This window comes from Kogia breviceps, chromosome 16, assembly GCF_026419965.1.
Source record: "Kogia breviceps isolate mKogBre1 chromosome 16, mKogBre1 haplotype 1, whole genome shotgun sequence".
Lineage (NCBI taxonomy): Eukaryota > Metazoa > Chordata > Mammalia > Artiodactyla > Physeteridae > Kogia > Kogia breviceps.
Window position 1 is genome coordinate 79,064,318 of NC_081325.1, and position 27,868 is coordinate 79,092,185.

Genomic DNA, 27,868 nt, shown 5'->3' on the forward strand with positions numbered 1-27,868 from the left:
GTCAGAGCTGCTGCCGAGGCCTCGCGAGAAGGCGCACGCGTACAGCAGGTGGTTCCAGGGCTGCCCCCAAGACGGCCACACACGCGAGTCCTGACTCCAGTGCCCCTGCCTACGGCCTGGCCCCCATCCCGGCTTTATCTTGGGGGGCTGTCCCCACTCTCAGCTGCAAATCAGGCTCACCTGGAGAGGTTTCTAGAAAACACACTGCCCAGGCCCCACTCAGAGGACCCTCTTTAGGGGTGGGTCACAGGGTAGCGCCTTCAGTCCCACACCTGCCACCTCCTGACACAGAGCTGTGACGCCAGCCGGTTACACATGGGGGACACAAATCTCACCCCCGGCCACTGGAGGCACAGGAGGCCCGGGACAGGGTGGTTCTGCACCCAGATGGCACCCCCTGCCGCTGAGGATGTGGAGAAACTGAACTGCTTGTAGGAATGTAAATGGGGCCATCACTTCTCCAAAACGGTAAACCCGGAGGAACCATTACAGCCCAGCAGCCCACCCGCAGGGGTATGTCCTGCAGCAACGAAAACACATCCACACAAAAACTGGTACGTGCAAGGTTACAGCAGAAACAACCCAAGCGTCCATCAACAGAGGACGGACACACCGAACGGGGCCCCTGACCCGCTGGCGCCTTCAGCTCTGACGCCAACGCTCAACGAGAGAAGCCAACACCAGAGGCCACACGGGGTGCTGTTCTCTTTACGTGAAATGACCAGAACAGGCTCATCTGTGGGGACAAGGCGGATTCCTGGTTGCCAGGGGCTGGGGAGCAGGTAAAGGGAATGGGTTTCTCTTTAGGGAGATGAAAATGTTCTAAAATTGGTTGTGGTGATGGCCACACAGCACTGAATATAATAAAAACCATAAAACTGTACGTTTTAAGTGGGTAAATTATATGGTATGTGAATTATATCTCAATGACGCTATTTTTCCAAAACCAAAAACTTAAACAATACACAAAGATGTCAGCAAGTGAATAACAGAATTAAATTCTAGGGTATATCATGCTTAAGTTTTTCTTTCTCTAAAGATATATGGATATAGAACAAAAATAAAGACGCATGTTTTTAAATAAAAGTGGGGTTACATTATTCAACCTGATATACAGTCGGTTTCTTTCTTTAACATAAGGCCACGGACCACTTCCCAAGTAAGTAAAGGGCAAACAGCCCCTGAGGTCTGAGCGACCACAACCGCAGGACTCACACCTTCCGACACGTGGACAGCAAGTCTCCCCCCCCCACGTCCACCACCGGGAGCGTCCCTAGCCCTGGTGTCCTCAGGAGAGTCCCCGAGGTAGCTTGCTCGGTGGGAGGGCATCCTCCATCCTGGGTTCTGGGGCCACGGACCTTCCAGGAAGGTCTCCATCAATGTTTACAAACTCTGCTAAGCTGGTGACCAAAACTACTGCTTTCATTGGAAAAGTTTAAATTATTGGTGAGGCTGAATATCTGTCAAGTATGTGTGTGAGCACTTTTTGTTTCCTTTTGTGTTGAAATGTCTTTGGCTCCTTTTCTGTCAAATGACCATCTTTTCACATTCTTTTCAAGTTCAGGATGCTAATCCACTGAGAACTTTTAAATCTATGTTCCAAAGTAAAAGACAAGTACCTGACGCCCAACATACGAGGAGTAGGTTTGTCGTCCACGAACAGGGACAGGCAGGCGACCCGGCTGTCCCCCCCAGAAGCCCGGGGGGTGTGGTCCCTGCACAAAGGCCTCCTCAGCCCAGTCGTGGCATCTCTCAGGTCGGGGCTGGCATCGGCAGGGCCCACAGGGGCGTGAGGGAGCAGGGCAGACATCCTGGGGGTGGGACAGGCGTGCCCCCTGGTGCCGCACGTGGCCAGGACACCCCCTTCTTGGTTGACGGGAAAGCCTGCAGTGTTTCTTCAAGGGGGCAGAGTTGGAAGCGTATTTCCAAAAGAAAAGGAAGCTGTGGATGGTGGGGTGCGGGGTGAGATCTCCCCACGTGCCTGCAACACAGACTCTCCTTTCTGGGGGGCTCAGAGGGGCTGCACAACCCCAGCGCCCCCAGCTGGCGCCCTTGCCTGGGCATCTCTGCGCACAGTTCAGCAGCAGCAGAGGCGTATGCCCGGCACCGTTGCAGCCTTGTCCAGATAAAGGGAAAACACCGCCCAAAGGACTGGACAGCCTTAACTACCACGATCTGACAAGGGGATTAAAACGTGGCCTCTGGCCTCTGAGGCCGGCCAGAGAGCTTTCCTCGCTAATTACAGGGAGAAGTTTAAATGCAGTTTCACAGAACTGCGAAAAGAGAAAAAGCCGCTGACAGGGGAAGCTGTTGGCCTCCCGCTCCGCGAGCCCAGATGTGCAGCCGAGAGGTCCCGGCAGGGCACCCCCCCAGGACCGCAGAGTCCTTTCCCGGCTCCCCCAGAGCCCGGCTGGCACTGCCCTGCCCCCTCCGGGGCCAGACGCGAGGTTCTCCCCGGTTTCGTGCTGTGTCCTATGTTGCAAACGCCAGCACCCGTTTCCCAGCATCTGGGGGAGGGGAGCGCGGGAGCCTCGGGGACAGAGGCGAGCCTCCCCGCAAGCCCCGGATGCGCCACAGGGCAGCCCTGGCGGAGCCCAGGTGCCCAGAAGCGGGGGCCCGGGGCCCAGGCCGAGGCCCAGAGAGAGCTGGAAGCCAGGCGGGCAGGGCCCGTTCTCCGAAAAGGGTGCCAGCCGGCTCGGAACAGCTCTGCGTTCGGCTAAGAAATGTGCAGGTGCTTAAACCATTCACTAAAACCTGGATTAAAATTCATGAAACCAAATACTGTGTTCAGGCGTCCACAGAGGGTCGGGAAGGGAGGGGACTCGTGCAGCCTGCACCCCGCACGGGCTGGTGCTCGCGGGACCCCAGCACTGCGCGCCCCAGGCGCGAACCGCCCACGGCTCCCAGAAGCAGAAGAAACCCTGTCTGGTTTCTCCCTCACTTCCTCTAAAAGGTGATTTTAAAGCAGTGCGGCCCTCGGCACCTGAGAGCTTGTCTCTGAGGCTTCCGATAAGCTACTGCATCTCACCGGGCAGCCGAGTGCTCAGCATCTGGTGCTGAAGCCTCCCCCTAAGCTGTGGGCCGCGGCCTGAACACAGGGAGGGGCGGCTCCCAGGAGAGAAAGCCGCTCCGTCCACGCGAAGGTCGGATGGGGAAACGATGGCCTGCCCCGCCCCCCTGCTTCAGGCAGATGTGAACGGAGGGAGGCAGCTGACCCTCCCGGGGAAGGAGCCTTGGAGGTCAGATGACAGTTTTCTTCCAAATGCTGGGGAAGAAGCATCCCGCCTGGACCCCACCTGGGCCAGTCTTGGCCCGCAGGACAAGGCTGGATCACAGGGCACAAGGGCACCCAGGGCACCCGCCTACAGGGCCAGCAAGACGCTCTTCCGGAAGCACAGGACCCCAGCCGGATGTCTGTGCCAGAGCCCGGCCCTCATGGGTGACCTGCAGCCCGTTGCCCTGGCCTGAGCAGCTCAGGGTGGACGGCCACGTGGCCTTGGCGGGTCCCTCACTTCTTCCAGACTCAGTTTCCCCATCTGCTCACGTGGGGTGCCCCCCACACGGGACTCCCACGTGCAGCCCCTCCCCCACCCCACCCCACCCCCAGAGAAATCACGTGTCCTCACCAACAACTCACACCCGGACTGTCCTTTTAAGGCCTGGCCACGCTTCTCAAGGCAACTGAAGCCCCCGGACTCCAGAACCTTGAGAAAGGCCCCAAGGGAAGGAGGGTGTCAGGGAGGAGCCTGGGGGCGTGAGGGGCCGGCAGCCCGGGGCGCTTTGGGGGACCCCAGAGGAGCCCATTCATCACAGCGTGCTGACAGCCAACTGCCCAGCCCACAGCTCCACGGGGACTGACTGTCTACTCAGGGCAGGCGGACAGGGCAGGCCCAGGGTCTCTCCCCGCGGGGCGGGCTCTCCCTGCAGGGTCCCAGCCTTACCTGGGCCTGGGCGCGGCGGTCAGCTGGGCATCTGGGAAGCCCTGTGAGAAGCCCCACATCCTGAGATTCGGGGGCTCAGTGAGGACTGGAGCCCGATATCGGGGGGATGCTCCTAGCTGAAGGCCCACCCTGGGCCAGACAGCTCCCCAGGACCGGGGGGAAGGGTCCCGCCTGGGGCTCCGCAGGACCAGGGGGAAAGGTCCCCTCCTGGAGCTCCCCAGAACCGGGGGGGTGGAAGGGTCCCTGCCTGGGGCTCCGCAGGACTGTTGGGGCGAAGGGTGGTGTGGAACATCTGGGCCTGAGACCTGCATTTATGTCAAAAAGACTTATTTGTTAAGCTTTAACTTGAGAAATTAGAGAGAAAAGAAACACAAGGAGAGATGATGCTATTTGTACAGTCTCATAATCTCAAAGTTGGTGTTTTCTAGTCAACAACTTGGGTTTTATTAAGAACATCTGAGAAAATGACGTCTTTCTTCCCAAACCACAGACTCCCTCTTGTGCTGTCACACCCTAACCCCAAACAACTTCTCCCTCCCGGAGACGAAGACCGCGGAGGCCACCACACAAAGCTCTATTTTCTGAGCAATTTGCATCTCTCGGAAGGAACAGAGAGACCCTCTCAAGTCACTGACCCACATGCTCCTTCGGATTCCAAGCCGGAAGTCCCCCCCCCCCCGCGGGGGAACGGCCTTTCATGCGGGAAAATTCTTGGCGAGAATGACGGGATTAGAGATTCTCTAATGACACCCAAATCGATCAGCGTGGTGATGAGCTAGCTCCTTCCTCACTGTGCTCTAGAAGGCGGTTATTTTACTAACTTCTAATTTTATGTTAAAAAACCCCCACAAAAACCTACCAACAAAAGAACAAAAATACTACCCATAACCCCACTACCCAGAAAAAATAACCACATTGGCGTTTCAGCCCTCACATACCAGACCATTTTAGAGCCGGTTTTTTAGACCAAGAGGAATCTCACTGTGAACACAACTTTGTAACTTGCCTCTATCGCTTGACAGACACAACCGAACTCTGCGAGAGGCACGCAGGCGCAGTGGCGGGGTCAGCGCCCGGTCCAGAGGCCCACAGAGGCGGGAGGGAGGGGCTTCTGGGCTGGATGGGGGGGGGGTCCAGGCAGGAGGCTCAGCCCAGCCTCAACAGAGCTGCCCTGGGGGAAGTGAGGGTCAGAGTAGGAGCCCCTTCCTGCCGGTCGTGGGGAGAGGCGGGCAATGTCATCCTCAAAATAATCACTTACATGGACAAAAGGAAGTGAAAAACTGGCACTTCATGGGATACGCCTGCAAACGACTGGACCAACCCAGCTCCTAAGAGTTCCTATTTTTAACTGTAGCACGAACGTGCTTCTTTTACTGGATAGGACGGTGGTTTTCTCCACAGGCAGCCTTCAGCTCCGCTTTGCCCTCCCGGGGACCCCAGGACGCCCTCCGCAGATGCACCGTGGCCCCAGGCAGGCAGCTGACCCACCCGGACCCTGACGACCCAGTTTCATAGAGCCTTTCCGTTTAAATAAACGGTAAAGAAATGATGACTTGCCATTTAAATGAGTAAAAGTTATAGCTGTAAAAAGTTAAATGTGAACACCGTCCACTTGCACCATCAGGAAGATACTGTTCTCAGGAGGACAGAACTTTCCCCGAATCACCGTCCTGGAGGAGGGACAGGCCGGAAAAGGCTCCTTCTCCCCAGAGCGTCCGACCCAGGGGGTTCCCCCAGTAAATCTGCAACAGCAGTCCCCTCTCAGTGCCCACTGTCCCACGCCAGACATGCAGGAAAGGAAGGCAGGAACGGTGACACCTGCTCATGGGAGAGCGGCGTTCTGCAGACCCAGGGCGTGGGGACACCACAGAGCCAGGCCGCAGCCCGATGCCCAGACCCCCTTCCCCTGGAGACAGGAGGGAAGGGGGTGTGCGTCCTCCCTCCCGCCCTCATGCTCCGTCTGCACCCCAGCCTGAGGGAGGACAGACCACGCTGGGTGGCACCGACCCTCTGTGGCCACCAAGGCCCCTCTGGCCACGAGCCCCAGGCGGGGCACCGGGTCCTGCCAGCTCTCTCAGGTCCAGATCAGACGTAGGCTCTCTGTTTCCTACAGCACCTTTGCCAAACAAATGATCCACCCTCACAGGCGATGCTGAGCTTGGAGGATGATCCGGGAGTTGGGGCCACGACGCCGCAAGGCGTGTAGCTGCTCCGTGTGGGCAACACTGAACCCCGATGGCTGCCAGTGCTGGTGGCCCGTCCAGGGCACAATGCCCTCCTCGTCACCCAGGCATGCCCCCTTCCTTCCACCCTTGCAGCAGCCATCTGGGTCTGGGTCTTGTGCCGCTGGGCTCTGCTCCCCAGATTCGGCCCCTCAAGAACTGAGCTGCGTTAAGACACCACCTCCTGTGACCTCCACCCGCGGTCTCTGGCCTTAGGATTTCCCACAGGACGTGTTCAGACATCCCTCTACCTTCTGTGTCTCCAAACCTCTCTCACACTTTCCTTTCCTATGTGTCTCTGGGGTAGATTTCTTTTTTTTTTTTTAAGATTTCTTTGATGTAGACCATTTTAAAAATCTTTATTGAATTTGTTACAGTATTGCTTCTGTTTTATGTTTTGGTTTTATGGCCACGAGGCATGTGGGATCTTAATTCCCTGACCAGGGATTGAACCTGTACCTCCTGCATTGGAAGGCAAAGTCTTAAGCACTAGACCACCAGGGAAGTCCCTCTGGGGTGTATTTCAAATGTACCTTCCACTTTACCAATTTTCCCTTCAGCTATGTCTAATCAACTATTTAATTCATTCACTGAGTTTTTCATCTAAATTCTTGTGATCTGCATTTTTAGCAATTCTGTTTGTTTTTCAAATTGGTGAGGCATTCTTCATCGTTCCTTATCCTGCTCATGTTTTCAATCTTGTCTCATTATCTTTAAGTTCACTAAACTTTGTTAGCTGACATTCTGCAAACATTGCAGGTCTGATTCTGTTGTCTGTTGTTTCTCTTGGAAAATGCACATGGCTCTTTATTGCCGTGTTCTTTGTGCATTTTCTCCTCTGAGCTCAAGTTCCCTGAAACGTTATACTGGAGAATCCTGAGGCCTAGATTGAAGGAGAGGAGTGGATTTGCTTTTGACTACCCTGTCATTGCCTCAGCAGGTGTTACAAACTACTAACCCAAGACTGCATTAATGTAGGTGTGTGGATTGTGGTTTTTGAACCACAGATGTGGTGTGGATTCAGGCTACACATTCAGAAGAGCCAGCTTGTGATTTCAAGTACTCAGCACCAAGTGGAGGCACAATTTTCCTTGCTAACTTCTTTTATGGAGCAGGTTATTTGCTTTTGCCCTTACACTGCAGAGTCAAGGTCTGGGGCTACCAGCTTGCCCCTCACCAGTATAAATAGGGGTTTTGCCTCAATACTAAGTGGCCACATACACCCATATTTTTAAATCATTTTTAAAATTGAAGTATAGTTAATTTACAATGTGTATTAGTTTCAGGTGTACAGCAAAGTGATCCAGGAATATATATATATTCTTTTTCAGATTCTTTTCCATTATAGGCACAGTAGGTCTTTGCTGTTTATCTATTTTATATATAGTATTGTGTATGGTTAATCCCAAACTCCTAATTTATCCCTCTCTCCTCCCCTGCTATGCCCTTTGGTAACCATGTTTGTTTTCTATGTCTGAGTCTGTTTCTGTTTTGTAAATAAGTTCATTTGTATCATTTTTTTAGAGTCCACATATAAGCGATATCATGTATTTGTCTTTCTCTGTCTGACTTACTTCATTTAGTATGATAATCTCTAGATCCATCCGTGTTGCTGCAAATGGCATTGTTTCATCTTTTTCATGGCTAAGTAATATTCCATTTTTTATATATATATATATATATATATATATATATATATATATATATATATATATATATATATACCACATCTTCCATTCATTCCATTCATCTGGTGATGGACATCTAGGTTGCTTCCATGTCTTGGCTATTGTCAATAGTGCTGCTATGAGCATTAAAGATGCTATGCATCTTTACGAATTATGGTTTTCTCTGGATATATGCCCAGGAATGGGACTATTGGATCATATGGTAGCTCTGTTTTCAGTTTTTTAAGGAAACTCCACACTGTTCTCCATAGTGGCTGCACCAATTTACATTCCCACCAACCACGTAAGAGGGTTCCATTTTCTCCACACCCTCTCCAGCATTTATTATTTGTAGACTTTTTAACGATGGCCATTCTGACCTGTGTAAGGTGGTAACTCATTACAGTGAGGTTTTGATTTGCATTTCTCTAATAATTAGCGATGTTGAACATCTTTTCATGCGTTTGTTGGCCATTTGTACGTCTTCTTTGGAGAAATGTCTATTTAGGTTTTCTGCCCATTTTTTTATTGGGTTGTTTGGTTTTTTGTTTTTAAGCTGTATGAGCTGTTTGTATATTTGGGAAATTAATCCCTTGTCAGTAGTATCATTTATAAATACTTTCCCCCATTCTGTAGGTTGTCTTTTCACTCTGTTTACAGTTTCCTTTGCTGTGCAAAGCTTTTAAGTTTAAGTAGGTCCCATTTGTCTCTTGTCTCATATTTTTTTAACCTCTTGGAATGATTTTGCGTAGGTTTATCTCTTTATTTGCTGTCAGCTTTAACTTTCTGCTTACAGCTCTCCCTGACTTATCTGGCATGTTAGATAAGCACTCAATAAATATTAATTGAGCTAATGAATAAATTAACCTTTCAAAAACTAAGCTTATTAAAACTGTCTGAGGAAAGCAGGAATGATCTGTGAAGGGTCAGACGCTCTGATGAGTTGGGAGAATCGCCCCGGCATAATCACTAGAGTTAACTGGCTTCTGGTGACAGTGTTTGGGGGCTGCCCCTGATTCTGGCTGTATCACAGGTAGCTGATTTCCCAGAAGAGACAATATTACTACACCACTATTTTCATTTAGCTCTCAGCCTCCCTTTTCTGCTCCAACAGCACATTTTCTTGCGCCACCAAAACCAGAAACTATGATTTCTAGTTCTAAACTTGCACGAAATATTTTCAGGAATGGTCCCCATTTCTCGGCCTCAACTAAAGCAGAGGTTCCCAAATTCCCTTCCCAGAGACCCTCAGCCGGCAGGTCTGCGGGGAGCCCCGCTTTGCAGAGACAGATGCTGATTCTCCAGGTTTACAACCTTCTAACATGGACTCTTCTCCCGGGGAGCTCACGGAAATAACCCTGAGGGCGACGGCAGCACCTTCAGCATCAGTGCCAAAGCCACACGCGACTCCTGACAAACCCCTCAGTCTTCTCGTTCTCCTTCAACGAATTACTTCAGAGAATCCGGAGGGTGCATTCAAATAACACAGGGCCGCAGGAGCAGCCCTGCCAGTCTGCGCGACAACGGGGCAGACGGAGAAGGGAAGCGTCTCCATGTTTCGGGGGCAGGAGATCTTAAGTTTCTCAAAGTTAAATTCATTAAGTTATCAGAACGTGCTGTTTGTTCCCACTTAGGAGCAGCAATATGCAAGGATATAATTCATCTGCTAAAAACGTTCTCAAGCCCAGGATAGCTCTTTGGATGGACCCACTGTCAGCACAGGCTCCAGAACCACTTACTCTGGTTGGGACCCCACCCAGCTTTGCCGTCCTTCCCCCAGACTCGCGCCACCGTCCCCGCCCGCCTGCCAGGGTGGCAGAGGGCCCCCTCACCTACCCACTCCCTCTCCCGGAGACATGCTGTGACCACAGGTGCCACCACTTCCTACCCCAGGGTGGGGTCCGGGGCCCGCAGGCCTGGAGCTGGTGGGAAATGCAAACCACCTGCCCTCCTGGGGCGACACCTGGGCTTTAACAGGTTCCTACACAAGCTGGGGTGAGGGGCACGGACGTGTTTCTGAGGCTGCAAACCTCTCAGTCTTAAAGGCTTAAACTCTGCCCTCTCTCACCTGACCCCTCGCTTCCTCAAATCTAGCAACGATGCTTTCTAGGCCTCTGATCTCTGTGAACAGTTACCTCCACCCCCGTCTTGAGCCTCTTTAGAAAAAGGAAGACGGTAAAAAAAAAAAAAAAAGCTTCCCAAATATTTATGCTCTGAAATCCTTGATTTGTACTCTTTTGTTGTACTATATACTGCCCAGCTCATCTCGACTTAGAAAGTCCTCCCCCAACTCTCGGCCGACAAGTAAGTCTATGTGCTCTGTGCTTCCCGCTCCGCCCCGGTCGTCACGGGCATTTAGCGACCATGACCGCGTAACGGCCCCGGGAGCCCGTTCCTCTCTCAGGCCGAAAGAGGGGATGAGGATCGAGTGAGGACACCCTCCACACAGAAGCAATTGTCAGCACCAAATAAGGCGGCAGCAGACATTACCAGAGTGATTTCTCCACGATTTTGGTCCTGAAAACCTCCTCCTGGTCTAGGTTCACGGTGCAATAACAATCTCGCATCTTGTTTGGCCCCGGGTAAGTGGGAAGATTTTTGGCTTCACCTAAAAAGCAAATGTAAATCTATCATCAGTTTAGCATGGAATTATTTAGTCTCCTGGTTAACCAGACACCTTTCCCAATGATGGATTTATTTCACAGCAAGGCACCCGCTCACTTCTGCATGTTCATTAGCTCTTCATCAGGTCTCCATTTTCTTGCCACCAAAGTGTTGATGAGAAAACCATCTGTACTGTTACAACGCAAGGTCACACATACGTTAACCTCTAAAGCAACGGATTCCTATAGAAGTAGCAATCCATTGGCCTAGGAATTCAGGATTGTTTTGTTTTACCCACATTAGGCCCTTTAATATTTTTAATGTTTCAATTATGGTAAGATACAAAGAAATTAAAATGTATCCTCTCACCCACCTTCACACATACAGCTCAGTAGCACCAGCAGTTCCTCTATTCACATTGTTGCACAATCCATCTACAGGGCTCCCTCACCTCCTAAAACTGAAACCGCACCGCTTCCCCGCCACCACCCGGCCCCCGCCACCCACCTGCTGCCCCAGGACCTCACAGAAGTGGAGCCACACACTGCCTGTCCTTCGGGGTCTGGCTCATGTCACAGAGCACAATGTCCTCAAGGCTCATCCACATCAAGGCCCGAGACAGAATTCGCTTCTTTCCCAAAGGCTAACGTCTTGCTTATCTATTCATCCCCCGGGGTGCCTTTTCATTTTGAATTTAATTCGATAGTATTAGGTCAAAGTTGGGGCAATAATTAAGAAGAAGGACTCTTTTTTTTTTTTACTGATGAGTAAGCTACGAACTTCAGCTGTTTAGAAGCCGGTGAGGAGAAGTCTGGGGGGTGGGGTGGGGGGACCAGCCAGCCACGGGCCATGCCTCCCCGACATACACTGGAGAAAAGGGAGGAGCTGCCAACGGCCCCGTGGAATCTTGGACGCCACGTCTTCTTTGATCTTGGGTCTGACCAAAGACCATTAGTGAAGCCGCAGCTGCTGGACCCTCTGCCAGAAGCTGGGAGCGAACTTGGGTTGCAAGTCCAAGCAGCCCCTTTGCTTGTGGACTCATCAGGAGTAGAGGGGCCTGCAACCAGGGAGGAGAAGCCCCCTCCTCGGAAGGAACCCCCACTAACGATCTCCCTCCTGCCAGGGGCCTCCTGTCCCCCGGCTGGGCGTTTGCAGGCGCCAGAGCCAGGGCCAGGAGGGGGGCCGGGGCTGAGCGCCCAGCACCCACCAACGCAGCCCAGGCACAGCCACCCAGGGCCGCGCTGCCTCCTCTGGTTAAAACTGAAGGAAAAGCAACAATAACAGCCAGCAAACCAAAACCTCAGAGGTCAGCACCCAGAGGAGCCACACCCACAGCCCACAAGCACACTGGACGGGCTCTCGGGGGAACACACCTTTGGCAACTTCCTGCTGCGACCTCCCAAGGGTGGAGGTGAGCTTGAGGGCGCGAAGTCTTTCTCTCAAACTTCTAATTAACCTTATTGCTCCGGTCGGAGGAGAGCAGCAATTAACAGAAGTGGCTCAGTAACTGGGTGGATGTTTTCTGGGCCAATAAACGGAGTGTCTGGAGGCTTCCTAGCAGCCCCAGCTGTACTCTGCACGGGCAGATCTGCCGCACACGCGGCCGGGACACCAGGCCTCTGCTCTGGGCCTCGGCTTCCCCAACCGTCAAAGCAAGACGGCATGCGTCTCCCAGCCTCCTCGAACCCAAAAGGTTCTAGGAATTTTTCTTTGGGGATCATCAGGGGATTGTCAGTGACTCTCAGGTGGTGAAGAAAAAGAAATAACAAACGAATGTGTTTCCCTAGGGGTGCGATTACCCTCAGGGCACCTCACGCCGCAAGGCTCTGGGACAGGCCGGTGCACAAAGAGCCAGGCACAGAACCACGGACCACCTGAGAAGAGGCGCGTGACCCCGGCCCGGCTTCGAGCCCGTTGTTAAGTGTCCAAAGACAGACGTTCCGATGGCTCCTGGCAGATGTGAGCAGCCACGTGTGCACACACAGGTGCGTGCAGGGGGCGCGATGACCCACATCCGAAGGGGCCCAGCGGCTTCCCGCCCGCTTTCCAAGCTGATTCACATTCACAATCTTCCCCCTCAAACCGCCCGGCTCTGCTGACTCTCCAGCTGACACCTCTAGGACGTGACCCTATTTCCCGCTGGAACTTTCTGGGCAACAGATGAGATATTTAGCTGCAAGTTCCTGTGCTTCTTAAAAATAGAAAAAAAAAAAAACAACCTTTTTTTGAAAGTCTTATTGGAGATGGCCACTGGGGGAAAACACAGAACTGGGATCTTTTTTCTGTTTATTCCCGTTAGAGCCTCAGGACGCAAGCAGCTGACACCTCTCTTCAAGGACAGAAGAGACGGGCGCGCCTCCCCTGAACAACCGGGTTAACAGCTGCGGGACGCGGAACACTACCTTGTGTGGCTGTGAACGTGGCCCGGGTCCCCGCCTCCCGGCCCTGGCCCCGCCCCACCCCGCCGCCTACGCAAACATCCCGGTTGCCGTGACAACGGCGACATCAGAGCCCGGGCAGGCAGAGCGAGAGCCAAGCCAACATTAAGGAGCGGCTCAGGCCAGGAGGGTTGGGGGCGGCCCGGCACCCGGTCCTGGCCCTGTCGTCCGCCCGGGGTCCTCCAGCTGGGGACCCCACCGTGGCCCAGGGGGCTGGGCGGGGCGCGTTCCAGCCCCACTCAGAGCAGATGACGTCTCTTCCATGCGTGTCACTCGCGCCAAAGGCCGGAGGCCGCTCCCCTCCCTGGATGCAGATGGGGGGCCTTTCGTCTCCCTCAAAGGAGAAGAGAGCCATGACCCTTCTTCCAGTGCGTGGAGACATTTACCTAAGAAGGTAAAGCCGTGTCTCATGTACATCTGTTGAATGACTGGATGGATAGATGCCTGCAAGGAAAAAGGAAAGTAAACTCTGGTTCCTACGAGCCAAGTCACATTTTCATACGCCTCCCTCCTGTTATCCACGTCTCCAAAACGCACACTGCTCCCCCATCAGAACTGTCTGCTGGCGGATTTGATAAACACAGTAAATTGGCGCCCAGTACCATCTCTGAACCCCGCATTTACTAACAGAAGTAAAAGGTAGCACTTAAAAATCGGTCGTGAAACAGCACTGAAACAGCAAATCTGTTTCTGATTACAGGCGTCACGCTTGGGGTGACCACAGCCAGAGAGCCCCAGACCCACGGGCAGCTGGGTCTCCAACCTGACCCGGTGGAGGGAAGAGCCACGTGTGGATGTGCCCACGCCTCCCGCAGGGCTGTGCGCGGTCTTCGCGGCACCGCTGGGTTCTGCCCTGACGAGGAAGCCCAGTGCCCTTGCGGGGCAACGATGCTGTCTGCACCCCACGAGGGGTGCTGCACGTCTAACCGGCCTGGGCACCGCACGTCAGCAGCTCACCTCCGAGGGGCTCTGTCTTGTCTGCTGCCCTCGAGAAGAGTGTCCTCGGCCACCCCAGGAGAGACTCCCGGCCGTGAGCCTGGGGCCTCGAGTCTGCCGCGTCCACGGACTGTTGGAACTTGGCTCTTTCCTTCTCAGCGTGTGTGGGCTTTCCCTCAACTACAGACCAACCTCTGCAAATAACACCTAAACAGGTACCCGAGCCCGGTGCACTAGCCCCGTAAAAGCGACCCTCCCCAGCCCAGGGCCTCTGTGCACAGAGGCAGGACACGTGGAGGAATTACAGTCCCCGGTGCTCCCGTCCTTACACGGGCTTTCTGGTCGTTCTAAACACCTAACGGGTTTACAAATTCTGGCAGCCAACACAGCTCATTATACCTACGTAAAAGCCTACTGGTCTCAGAAGATCAGTTTCAGGATTAAAACATTCTGTTGCCATGAATATATTTTCGACTGCCTTGCTATTTTACTTTAGCACTTGATATTAAATAGAACAAAAGTCCGTGAAACCTGATGAGATTGGATTTTATAATCAAGTTAGCAACAGCCTCCTCTGCTGCAATGCTGATTTACAAGTCAGGAGAGGTCCAGGCTGCGCTGCCGGGGCCGCAGGGCTCGGCTGACGTCTGCCCCCTGGGAGGGGCGTGACCTCGTCGCAGGAAGGTTTACTCACATGCACTGCAGGTTTCCTCCAATTGCCAAAAAGAATAGGTGGCAACATGGAAGACAAGTTTCAAATAAGGCTGCGGAAATTAAACGTTTAACATGTGGTGAGAGGGAGGAAAGTTACACCTACCCGACCCCACCGCGAGCGGTTCCGAGTGTCCCGGTAGCTAACGAGCAAACGGAAATATGGCGGCACACACATTTCCCACGATCTGCCTAAAAATGAAACACACCAGCTCTCCAGGAGGAAACACCGTGAAAGGAGGGACTGGCATGTCTCCCGAGAACATTTCACAAAAGATGCAGAAACGTGCTCAAGGGTCGCTGCTTTTCTGTCCTCATCGGGTGGGGACTCCAGTGACGACCTGTGCGAATCGCCTGGCACAGGAGTGGACGCTGACGGGGGCCGAGGGCGCCGGGCGGCCAGGAGTCCCAGGAAGAGCCCGGTGAGGCCCCATTCCACGTGCAGGCAGGGCAGGGGCGCCCCTCAGGCCCGGGGACTGTGGGGAGGAGGGGCCTCTGGTCGCCCCTCCTCGCTGCGGACCCCACGGCCGTGCCCGGTCTCGTTTCCCCTCTGCATCCAGCACTCCAGTAGCGCCGGGCAGACGATGAGCGTCCCTGAAATGTCTGTGCCGGGGATTAAAGGAGAAAGTCTGTGATGAAGTGACCACGCACGGCAGCCTCTGAAGACACCCGCCAGGCACACGACGTGGGGACAGGCACAGCTCCTAGTCTGCCCCTCCGAGGGGGACTCCCGTGTCCCTCCCTTTGGTCTGGGCTGGCCTCAGGGCCCTGACTGCCCGGCAGCGCCTGCCCGGCTTCCTGGGAGACGTCAGAGCCGTGTGCGTCCACCCTGGCCACTGGACACCCTCTGCGCCCTGAGCCACAGGCCAGGCCCCGGAGGCCACCGCTGGGAGACGATGCAGGTGCCCGGGCAACCCGGGCCCGGCGCCGGACGCGTCTTGTGCCTAGGGGGCAGCCCTCCCGCCGTGGCTCCATCCAGGACTCACGTCCAGCCCAAATCCCTGGCCCCGACGCTGTGAGATGCGATAGCACAGCTGTCAGACGCTCACGGGGCTCTAGGCAAAGCAGCTCTTCACCGCGCCCCTCTCTGCACACGGTGAGGACGTAAAGCTGTGACTACCCCGGCAGCGGAGAGCCCGGGAGACACCCAGAGTCCCTCCAGGCGAGGAGACCCTGCCCTGCACCCCTGCTGCCTTCGGACTCTGACTCAGAGTACCTCCGAGTCTAATGAGAGTAATAACGAAGTGCAGCAGCCGCGCAGCGGGGGGACACCCAGGCTCCGGCAGCACGGGCGGCATCTGGGCGAGTGCGGCGGGGGGCCTGAACCACTCAGCAACGACCCAGGGCCTTCCGGGCTGCGAGCCGACCCTCGGGTCTCAGCCGGGGGCTGGCGTTGAAGGCGATGCTCTCCCTGCACGGTGACTTTTCAATTCTGAATTCGTTGACGCCATTTAAAACTGGTGACTTCACATTTTTCTAACCCAGGACTCTCACTCCTTTAGAAAACTCACAAGATCCAGTGGTGCTGGGCCACGTCCCCGTTTAACAGTCCCTGGCCGGGTCAGGGCAGCCCCTCCCAGGGGCACCCGTCCGCCCTCCTCGTGTGCTGTGACTGTCAGATTGTATATGGTCGCCGCCCAAAAGACTTGTGGAAAGAAGTACGGGCAGGAGCCCCCAGCTACACGTGGGTCTGTTCCTGCTGCCTGAGGCCTCCACCCGCCCCTGGAAGCTTCTGTCTCTCCCCATGGCCCGAGCACCGGTCACCTGCAGGGAATGGAGATTTCTGGCCGGATGGACGGCCCTGCAGGGCTTGTGGGGGTCCTTTGGGGCACCGATCCGTGGCACCCCTGCAATCATGAAATGCAGGGCTGGCACCACCTGCCGGGCTGCTCGGCCCGGTGCCCCGACACCCGTGGGAACCCCCCAGCTTCCGAGCCGGCGGAAAATGCCGGGGCCGCAGGGGGGAGCTGGGTGGGTGGGTGTCTGTCTCCTCCACCCTGGGCTGTGCCCTCGCCTTCAGTGCTCCTTAATGCAGAGCCCGGCGGACCCCCTAAGGCAAGGGGGGGGGGCGGGGCACCTCACACACTTCTCTGCTTGAGCTGAGAAGGCCTGAGAATCTAAAGAAAAGTGCAGTTTAGGCTTCTGGGCCAGAAAGAATGCCTACGGCACGAAGAGCGGCAGGTGGAAACCCTCCATTTCTCCGCGTTCAGGCTGACGTTGTGGCCAACGGCGCGGCCCCACGGTTACTTAGATCTTCCATCTGAACTGAACTCAACCTATTCAGCACCTAAAAACACACAAAATATCAGCTAATTTTGCTTTTACTTAGAGGCTGGTCTTTTCCCATCGGGGGAAAAAAAAGCAAGCGCTATTCTCTTTTGCTTTTCCGATTAAGCTAGAAATGAAAATAGTGTTCTTGGACGATAACTCAATCCTGAAATAAAAGCTGTAAAATTAAGCCCAGGGGAAAAGAAACCACTCCTTTCCTTTAATTTTAGAATGCTGTGGTGAATGGGTATTTCTGATTCCTTGGAACCTGAAAATGTGTGCCTCTGTTTAGGACATACTTCTTCACCGAATGCTGCATTTCTGAGGGCTGCGAAGGCCAGAAAAGGGTAAGCGGCACTTGCTCTGCCACCCTAACCCCGGGGACACAGCTGAGGGGCCTCGGGGAACGGTGGGAACGGGGCAGCAGGCGCCCCAGCAGGCACCCGGCGGCACACGGCCCCCTCTCCAGGGCTCCCTCTGGGGGCGGGACGAGACGGAGGGGCGCTACGGGGCGTGCGCGCTCGCTCAATCAACAGCACTGCCAAAGGTCCCACGGCTGAGACACAGCATCTGACAAACGTGCCGGTCGCCACCGCCCCGTGTGCCGGGTACCCCTGAGCAGCTGTACCTCTGTTCTCGCCCCCGGCCCGCGACCAGCCTCGGGACCCTCCCCACCTGAGCCCCGGGCACCCGCGCCCCGTCCGGGTGGGAATTCCCTCCCGTCTCTCCTCGTGACTGTGAGCCCCTCGAAAACAGGAGCAGAGTCTGAAGAAGCTGGGGTCCCCCCGAGAACCACTGTTTGAGAGACTTGAATACATTTGTAAACTGCAAACCTCCCGATTAATTTTCACACCATGAGAAGATGTTAGCTAGCTGGTTATTAAGATCAATGAAGAAGCTTCTGGAGAACAAAGTAGGGCAAACACCTAAGAAATAAACAGGGATCAAGAACATCATTACGTGCGACATCACGATGACTAAAACAGCAGCTGAAGACTGTCGGAGCTTCACCCCAAGTCAAGACCCCTCCCCGCCAGCTCGGCTGCACGGCTCCCGGGCTCCCCGGCTCCCGGGCCTCTGCCCCTCTGTGCTCTGCTTTTACTAACTGCACAGGAATTTCTAGGAGGTTATCAGTAAAGGGGCGGGGTGAGAATTTCAAGGTAGCTGAGAGGGTGGAGGACAAAAAAGAAACAGAGACGGCAGGGATATTACTAGATTTTTTTTTTTAATGAAACAAACTAAGGTGAGGATATTGTGGAAACTTCGGGAAGTGAGGACCCCTGGATACGAGCTCCGCGAGGGCAGGGAGGCCACCCTCTAGGGTCCCTGCACATGGGGGCAGCGATCAGGAGGTGCCCGTGAGCACAGACGACACAGAACAGAACACAGCCCCCGGGACGTTTCCGCGCTACGACACCCAGGTGTGAGGGGTGAGGAAGGGACCCAGAGGAGAGCCAGGAAAGGTGGGGACGCCCGGGCCGACGCCTGGCAGTGGACCTGGCCACACAGCCATGCCCGCAGCCGGCCTTTGGCTGCGACAGCCATCCTGCACGTGCCTAGCATGTACAGGTGTGTACGTGCATGTTCCGGTCTTTGTTTTTTGACAGATTTATCGCAATACGATCGGCGGACCATAAAATTCACCCATTTAAAGTGCACAGTTCAATGCTTTTAGCACATTCACAGGGTTGTGCAACTATCGCCCCTCACACCCCACACCCCACTCCCAGGCCCTGGCAACGTCGTTCCGCCCAAGGGTCCTCACGGTTTGACCAAGTGTCAGTTCGGGGTTCAGGCTGCCTTCCCCTCACGCCTGCAGGGCCGCCTCCCAGCTGTGGCAGCGGCTCGAGTGAGTTAAACGGTCCACATTTCAGTCCCATCCGCAGCCCCCTTCACAGGCTGCAACGTGCCGGGTCCCGCTCCCGCTGGGGATACGGGGTAAACAGGAGCTAGCACGGCACCCAGGCGGCAGCGAGCGCCAGGCCGCGTGGGCGCCGCCCGTAAGGAGCCAGGCAGAAGCCCCTCCGCCGTGGCTGCTCCGCCTCGCACCAAGTGGCAGGTCCCTCCCTGGGGCCGAGAAGGTAGCAGCAACAAGTTCCCAGAATTGGACTTCCTGGCAGAGGGGTACTTTGTAATTTTCATACACGTGTATCGCATCGCCAGACCGCTCTCTGCAGCAGCGATTCACAAGCCTACCACCGCATCTGAAAACGCTCTTTCCCAGATCCTTGCTGGAACTGAGTCATTGAAATCATGCAACTTTGCCAGTTGAGAGGTAAAAATGCTGTGTGCGCTTTGCCCTCCGTTTGTTAAGGGCTCTTTTTGAAGGACCTGATTCCATTCCATTTATTCAGGAGATGAAGCCGCACCCAGCCTCTCCTGTCCCTCTTCTCTGTCCTCCGAAGGACAAGGGCCCCCAAACCAGCCCTGACAAGGGTTAGCACACCCAGCTCTGATGACGCAGGCTGTGAAAGCAAGGGTTAGGGAGCCGAGACCTCCTATGCTGCCAAATTCTGATTTTCCAGCTGTGTCTAGATCCACCCTCCTGACTAGCCCCCTACAATATCCTGTGATGCACGGACTGGAGGGGCTGAGACACCCCGCACGGCCAGACGCGGTAGGGGGTCCGCCCGCCCGCCCTCCAGCAGGTCCCCTGGTGAAGGCCAAGGACCCTCACCTCGGGTTAAGCGCTGCCTGGCACCGCTGCAGTCCAGGTTTCTGGATTCTGACAGCAAAACATTCTTCACAGCTTGCATTAGTGTTATTTTGAATTCAAGGAGGAAAGACAATCTGGAAAATATGAATTTGGGGAAAGTCGCCAAGTGCAGTGCAGCCATGAGCCCCGCTGGTCTCAATGAGCAAAGGAAGACGCCTGGCCTCCAAGGACCCCCACTCCATTGGCAGAGGAAAGATCTCGGTTCATTTTTCAGAAACAATCCACATACGACCCCACCCTGTATATTTTGGTACTATTTTGGCTTTTCTTTTTCCCACACCTTTCTCTGAAAGAGTCCTGTCTTGAGCTTGAGGAAGAAAACACAACGCGGTGCAGCCGCGGTGGGAAGAAAAACTTAAACACAGAGTCGCCAACCAGCCCAGCAATTCCACTGGAAAGAAGTGAAAACAGGTGCTCAAACAAATACCTGGGGGCTTCCCTGGTGGCGCAGTGGTTGAGAGTCCGCCTGCCAATGCAGGGGACGTGGGTTCGAGCCCCGGTCCGGGAAGATCCCACATGCCGCGGAGCAGCTAAGCCCGTGCGCCACAACTACTGAGCCTGTACTCTAGAGCCCGCGAGCCACAACTACTGAGCCCACGAGCCACAGCTACTGGAGCCCACATGCCTAGAGCCCGTGCTCCGCAGCAAGAGAAGCCACCGCAATGAGAAGCCCACGCACCGCAACGAAGAGTAGCCCCCGCTCGTCGCAACTGGAGAAAACCCGCGCACAGCAACGAAGACCCAATGCAGCCAAAAATAAATAAATAAATTTATTTTGAGAAAAACACACGTGTACATGAATGTTCACAACAACTCTATTCATGCTGACAACACACGGTGTATCCTCCGTGTTGTCAGGGGGTCGGGATGAGACGTGTCCTTACAGGCGACTCAAAAGCTCTAGAACTAGAGCACGTAGTGGCACCACATGTAAATGTACTAAATGCCCCTGAACTGTACACTTAGGAATGGCTAGACTGCTGAATTCTATGTTATGTGCATTTTACCACGTTTTAAGCAAAAAGAAGAAAACCTGGTTACGGGCGTGGACAGGGCGGTGGTTGTTCAGCTTGACGTTTGTCGCTCACGGCCACGCACCTCCCCAGACCCTTTTCTGGAGAGAGAGAGGGTGGGAATAGATAAATACCTCTTTTGGAGTGTACATTTGATTTTGTTGTTTTTCATTTGTACCTTTTTGTTGGGGTTGCCACCCACACTTGGTTGAGAGAGCTCCACCGTTTCCCTCCGTACACGGCTGGGTCGGATGGGGAACATTTCCTCTCTGGGCACATCCTCAGGCCCCTCCCCATCCAGAGCCTGGCCCTCTCAGAATTCCACAGCATCATCGGTTTTGCCAACTCTGTACCTCACAAAAACGCAGAATGGGCGTGGTGCTCACGGGGACGCGCCCAGAGGGGAGGCTGACCTCGGCTCACCACCCGCTTCCCTCAGCGGAGCAGCAACCGCGTGGCTGACCATACCCACCACCACGCGGAGGAAGACAGGGGCAGGTGCGGGCGCCCGGAAGGGCGAAGGGGCGTCGCTGCCGAGAGCAAGGGTCCGAGGGGCAGGCCCCATGGGGACAGAAAGGTGGGCCGGAGTCCGCAGGTGGAGGCTGCGGTGACCGCCCCTGGGGGTGACAAGGGGACGTGCGCACGCGCGGCAAGGGCGGGCACGGTGGAGGCTGGCTTGAGTCAGAGAAGGCGGGCCTCCCCCGAACATCCCGGAACACAGGCTTCCTTGAGCCTGGGGCCCGGGAGAGAGGCAGCCGGAAGGCACGCGGGTGGGGCGGGGGGAGGCGGGACCCTGCCAGGGGTTCCGAGAATGAAGCAATAAAAGCTTCAAAACTATTTCTAAAGGGCTGTGGGCTGTGCTCTCAGCCGTGATTCATATGCACGAGTGTCTCCCGGTGGGAAGGATCTCAGGCCCACCCTGCACGCCAGACCACGTGTCCCCGGGTGACTCAGGCCTCAGCTGGCGGCTGCTGTGCACTCCTTACCCTCGGGGCCTGAATACGCCTCCGCAGACCCAGCCCCACGGCAGCCCCTGTTTAAAACAACAAAGTCATTTTCAACACCACTGTTGTCTAAAGAGGCAGGAAACACCACCAAGTTTACCGCCTCGGCCGCTAGACACACCTCCTGTTGCGTGGAGGGGGAGGGAGGGGCTGTCAGGACCTGCAGCAGCAAAGGGCTGGACGGCTGGGCCTCGCCAGACGCAGCCCCCAACACCCCCTCCGCGGGGACTGAGGCCCGGAGGCACCCAGCGGACTCAAACCAGGGGGCGTCTGGCTGCTCCCCACACCGCGGGCGCGTCTCGGTCAGAGGACACAGGCCGAGGCTGCCTTTACCCGAGCCCGAGGGCTGTGTGCACAGCAGCCCCCCCCCCACTGCAATAACTGCCATGCCCCAGGCTTCCCGACTCGACTCTCCAGCTGGTGGAGGACCACCCGAGGAAGAACCCAGGACCCACCCGGGCACGAGATGCTGCAAACGTGCGATCCAGAATGGTCCCGATCCCGGCGGCCACGTGGGCGCACACCGCTGCGGTCCTCCTCTCCGCGGCCACCCCTGACCGCCCAGCGGGGGTACCTCCATGCCAGGACGTGGGCCTCCGGGGTCGGGCTCCTGCCCAGCCATTCCCGCTGCAGACTCGCCAGGTCGCAGGGAACAGACGGGCGCTGGCCTGAGTGGGGACCAAAGCAAGCCAGAGATGCTCTCACTCGTCGCGGCCTCACACCTCACCTGCGGGGCTCCATGCAGCGCACAGGCCTAGCCCCGGAGGCCTGAGACAGGCCCCACCTCCGAGGGAGCTCCGCTGTCATCCCTTCCGGGTCTGGGGGCAGAGTCTCGGTGAGTGACCAGAGGTCACGCAGAACAAGCAAACAGCAGAGAGTCAGTCTGCGGACTGGCTGCCCCAGAAGGTGTGCGTGGCTCCAGCTTCTCGAGGGCTAGACGGCCCGGCCCAGAGCAGCGAGCGGCCAAGGCAGGGCCCCTCTGAGCTCGCCAGCTCGGCGGTGCCCACAGTGTGCGGGGTCCGGCAGGAGGAGAGGCAGGCCGACCAGCTCAGACGCGGCAGGACCCCAGGCCTCAGCTCTCGGCGCCCGCACCGTCATCTGGCGCCGACCGGACTGTGGTCCGCCACGCGGGACCCCCTCAGGGCAATCCCGGTCCCATCAAACCACGAGGGTCTGAGAGGCTCGGAGACGCCAACAAACACAGAATCCCAGGACCCCAGGCACGCTGGGTCTGTTCCCAGCACCCCAGACTTCAGCGCCCCAGAGGGAGCCCCGGCGCACGGACCCGGGCCTGGGGGGCTCCTGTGCCAGGTGCAGCCACACTGAAAGCTGGGCCCAGGGCCCGCACACTCCAGCCACAGCGCGGCCCCCGGGGTCTGCGAGCACAGGCCGTGAGCCCCACAGGAGCGCCGCCTCAGACCTGGCCGTCGGGCGTGGGTGACCGCGGCAAGCATCCTCCCTCTTCGGTGAACCCGCTGCAAAGACGTCTCTAATCTGCTGTTCCTGCAGAGAACCGCAAACCGAAAGCCCGCTGGCCTCTTGATCTGAGTCTTCGTGGCAGCTTTAGGACAGGAGGAAACGGCGAAATTAAGACTGGTTTTTCCTTCCTCACTCATTACTGGAAAGAGCGGCCAAGAGCGAGATCAGGTTCCACGTCAGAGAGACGGTGGTGTGTTTGTCCCTTCGCTCCTGAATCACAGCCGTGGCAAACCTGCAGCTCACACGGGGTGCACGCGGGTGGCCCACCTTCCCCCACCCCGAGGCTTCCCGCCGCTGGGGCAGGAAGCCCCGCCCACAGTGTGCAGAGAGGAGGCAGTGGGTGGTCGTGGGGCGGGGCAGAGGGCCCCCCCCCCCCCGCCACCTGACAGGCCTGCACCTCAAGCTGTGTGGACCACCAGGGGCAGGTCCGTTCACAAAAGCAGCAGAAGCTCGGGGCGCAGGGAGCGGGTGCCGGCCCTCCGACGCCCGCGCCGAAGCTCCTGACCCCTGGGTCTGGCCAGCAGCGCGGGCTCCGGGGCGGGCGCCCAGGGCGAGGGCCTGTGGGGAAGGGGGCTCTGGGGCCACCCGGCCGAGGGCAGAGCCTCCCCGCCACCGCGGCCCATGCCTGGGAACTGCCCCCCCCGGCCACCCAGCTCCCCCAAAGCCACTGTCACATCAAGCGGCCACGGCTGACAAAGGAGAAATCCACCTCCGCATCTTTGCCGGCCTGAGGTGGGGACACGGCGCCCCCGCGTCACTGCAGAGGCCCCGTGTCCAGGAAGCAGGACAGACATGCCCGCAGCTCCACAGCCTCCCCTGACGCCTGGCTACCATTCCCACAGCTGCCGTATCTTTTCGAGCTTTCAAAACCATGATTTAAAGGCCATGAATACATCGACATCTAGGTCTCCTGAGGCAGGGGTCCCCAACCCCCGGGCCACAGACCGGTACGGTCCGTGGCCTGTTAGGAACCGGGCCGCACAGCAGGAGGTGAGCGGTGGACGAGCATCTGCCGCGCCCCATCGCTCCCAGTCGCTCGCGTTACCGCCTGAAGCACCACGCTCACCACCACCCCCCCGTGGAAAACCTGTCTTCCGCGAAACCGGTCCCTGGTGCCAAAAAGGTTGGGGACCGCTGTCCTAATGAAATAATCCATAAAACAAAGATTTATAAAGGATCGATGTTTATTATGACAATATTTATGTTGGCCAAAAGAAAGGGAACAGTTAAACGTCCAAAAACAGGAGATTCCAACAGCCTGGGCCCGGCCTCCAGAGCCGACGGCAGGACCCCCGGCGTCCAGGGCGCAGGACTGGCGAGGGCCGGGGGCTGCAGGAGGGAAGCGGGCTGCGACACAGCAACCAGGGTGGAGTTTACAAAGAACTTCCGGTAACACACAGAAATGTCTGAAGGGAAAATTTAAGGGGCATACGTCATACACACGTATATATGTGTGTGTTTAATACCTAATAAGTATGTGTGCACACCCAATATATCTCCATATGAAAAACAAAAATGCGGAGGAAATAATCGAACTGAAGAACCAACATGTTAACAGCGGCAAAGCTTTCAGCGGGGAAATGAGTCACTTTTTTCTCAACCCTGAAAACTTAAGAACTCGGTTTTCTAAAATTTCTATAGAGCATGCACTATGCTTGAATAGAAATGCTTATAAATTTAACAGGATCTGAGATTTATTTTAAATATAAATTTTAGGTCTAATCTCTCTTTTGCCAGCTATTCCTTCCTTTGACATTAAACACTGACAGTCAATTTATTATGTGTAATGATAAAAGCCATTTCTGATAAGTCAGTTTAAATGTAAAATGACAGAGTATATATAATTCAGGGCTTTGTGAACAAATGCCCCCTTTATTAACTCTAAACTAGAAATTCACTCACAAACCCCACCGCGGCCGAGAGCTTCCAGCTCCAGAGGCTGAGTCCCTGGCAGATGGTAAATTAATCACTTAATCTTATTAAGTGTTTTCTGCTTAAGTCCTGAACCAGCTGGGTCCAAACTGTGACACGTGCCAGGAAGTCACCTGTCCCGTCTCAGGGCACACGGGGGGCACCGAAGGACAGGCACAGGCTCTTTTAGAAGTTCTATGTTTGAAGCTAAGTTTTATAGAGAAACTCTTTCTTCGTCTTCTTTTTGAACACTTTTTATTACAAAAGAAATACACGTTCACTGGAACCGGTAACGCTGCGTAAGTACCTACAGAAAAGGTTCGTCACCAGCCCCCTCTGCCGGCGCCGCAGCCCTGCCGGTTCACTTCCAGACCCTGCGCTGCACCTTCACAGACCCACGGGGAGGAAGTGTCGGGAGTGGGGGGAGAGCCTTAACTCGGTCACTGAAACAGGACCACGGATCTCGGCTCGGCGAGAGCGGTTTTCTCTTCACCACGAGCCACGGCTGCTTCCACCCACGGATCCAGGGACGACCTGGCCGCCCTCAGGACATGACACCTACACGGAGCCTCCACCCCGCTATACTGCGTGCAGGCGGGGCCGAGGGCGCGGCTGAGCCACCGGGGGAAAGTGTCTGCGAGCACGTGGCCTGGGCGCCGCCCGCCTGTCCCCCACCTCCCAGCCGGCCCGTCCGTCCCAGGCGTGAGCACTCGGCCGCTGTGAGGTCATCACTCAGACAGAAATCTTTATTTTTATAATCAGATCGTTCTATCTTTTTAGTTGACTGACTGCTTAGAAGTTCTCCCACATTCCAGAGGTAATTCACAATGTTCTCCAAAATGTTTCTGATATCTTGCTTTAGTTTTTCACTTTGTAACCTTTAATCCATCCGGCATTTGTTTTATATGGTGTGAGTTAGGATGTAACTTTTTTCAAGCCTGATGCCAAAGAAGGCAACTCCCACATTCTCCAGGGAACTGAAATGCGTCTTCATTGTGGATTAGGTGCCCGTATACGTTTCCATCTGCTTCCGTATCCTCTGTGGTATTTTCTGTCTGTTAGGAATCTAAGAATATCTAGCTAACGTTTTAAAGAGTCGACCACGTCTGTCTACTGAAAGGTGACAGATATGCAAGCTGACAACCCCATCACTTGCCACCCTCCAAGCGATAATCACATTTCTACACACTAACTTATACACCAGCTAATAAACCAACAACGAGCGCTCCACACTTACTCTTTAATTTATTCTGATCTGAATTTAACCACCCACTTCCCGCTTAACAGTCTACGATGCCTGAGCAAAACACAAAACTCTACAGAAACTCCTCCGGCCGCGTGCCCTGTCGGCCATGTGCCGTCTGGGCCCCAGCACCTCACCTGGGGACACTCGCCCTCCCCAGGGCACTTCTATTTCAGCTCCCAGAATCTGAGTCCTTGGCTGGCCTGGCCTGTTCGTTAATCAACCAAGGGCCAATTCGCCATTTTCCATGAATTAAAATAAACTGCACTCATAGAAGAGCCCAGTCCTGACGCCACCACCACTTCTAAGAAATGAAACGTGCCTCCAGCTGCAGAGGCCGTCTGGTGGCCCCTCCGCAGGGCACTGATGACACGGGGTCAGGGGACAGGGGCAAAGACCAAAGGGCAGGGCGGGGCGTCAGGGAAGGTGGAGGCCCAAGGGCAAGAGGGAATGCAGCGGCCCAGGACATCTGAAAGCCAGAGAAAAGCAGGGAAGCAGGACCCTATGGTCCTCGCCCACCCCGAGCCCCTGGATGTTTTCCCTGCGTCTTCTGTTCCCCTGGCTGGTGATGGCAGCTGTCACGTTTTGTTCCCACCTCCCCAAGCACGGCCCAGCGGTGCCACTCCGCACCCCCGTTACCCGCCCTTCCAAGGTCTGCGGTCCTGCCCCCCACACCCCGCTCCCAAGGCGGACGTCCCCCCGTCCTCCCGGGAAGCTCCAGGCCTCCGCGGTCGGGGCTCACAGCGCGGCTGTGCTTTCCGGGACTGAGCCAGCGCAGCGCTCTGAACCGGCGGCCTCCCTGCTGTCACCTGAGATCAGCAGCAGCCTGTGTCCCCGTCGGTGAAAAGGGGACACACCGCCTGCGAGACGCCTGGTTCCTGGCACTCTCACAGGGCAGGCGCCCCGCGGGGACCCTCCGAGCCCTCCTCTTCCCGCTCCCGCCACAACTCAGGGGCCGTCACTGTCAACACCTTGCTTGGCTCTCTTGGCGCCAGACCAGCAGGGGAGGTTCCTGCCGCGGCTCCAGACCCACCGGGTCCACAGCCTCACACTGGAGGCCGGGTCCACGGGGGGCGCGCCACGGCCCCCGATCACACCGACGGCGCTTCAGCCTGCGTGTTTCTGAGCCGAGCCAAACGCCCCGTGTAAATCAGAGTCCTTCCACAGAACCCTGGTTCCGCAGTTATCACCGTGAAGGCCCGGTTCATCGCAGAGAAGCGTCCAGGATGACAGACGCAGCAACGGACGGATGACCGCTCACTTCAGAGCTGCAGGAAGGAGGCTCGGGCTGCGTGGGCGGTCAGGGCAGATCCAGATCGAGACGCAGGGACGCCGTGCCTGCAACCTTCAACGGGGTCAGAATCCCAGTCGTTTCCCAGGCAGACTCTTCCGAGGAGCCGTCAGGCCGTCGGGTCTGACCATAGGCCACGCGGGCCTGCCAGACTCTTGGGCTCTAAGAGCCTCCCCACGGCCGCGGGACGCTCGGCCGCCTGTTTGAGCCCAAACTTCTGGTGCAGCGATCTTGTCTGGAGAAAAGCTTTCGGTAGACGGCAGGCCCTCTGCAGCGCCGGGCACCTTGCCCTTGGTCCCCTCCACGGTTCTGCTTCCTCACAGGGCTCTTCCACCAACCAGAAGCCCAGCCGGGCCCTCGGGGCCCGTTACCAGCCGCCTCTCTCTCGACGTCCCTCCAGAGCTCGGCCCAGGTACGCCCGGGG

The 27,868-nt window shown here is 56.1% G+C and overlaps 1 protein-coding gene across 7 annotated transcripts in view; it reads right to left on the reverse strand.

Annotated features, from left to right (window-relative positions):
- RASA3 (RAS p21 protein activator 3) overlaps window positions 1–27,868 on the reverse strand; it is an 87,366-nt gene that overhangs the window by 42,582 nt on the left and 16,916 nt on the right. For 6 of the 7 annotated variants that reach the window (XM_059041533.2, XM_067016784.1, XM_059041534.2 and 3 more), the window contains one exon: window positions 10,321–10,438. The exons of the other annotated variant lie outside the window; for it this stretch is intronic. In XM_059041533.2, coding sequence (XP_058897516.1) covers window positions 10,321–10,438 — 118 coding nt within the window. The remainder of the gene's footprint in view (window positions 1–10,320; window positions 10,439–27,868) is intronic. 7 annotated transcript variants of the gene reach the window in all.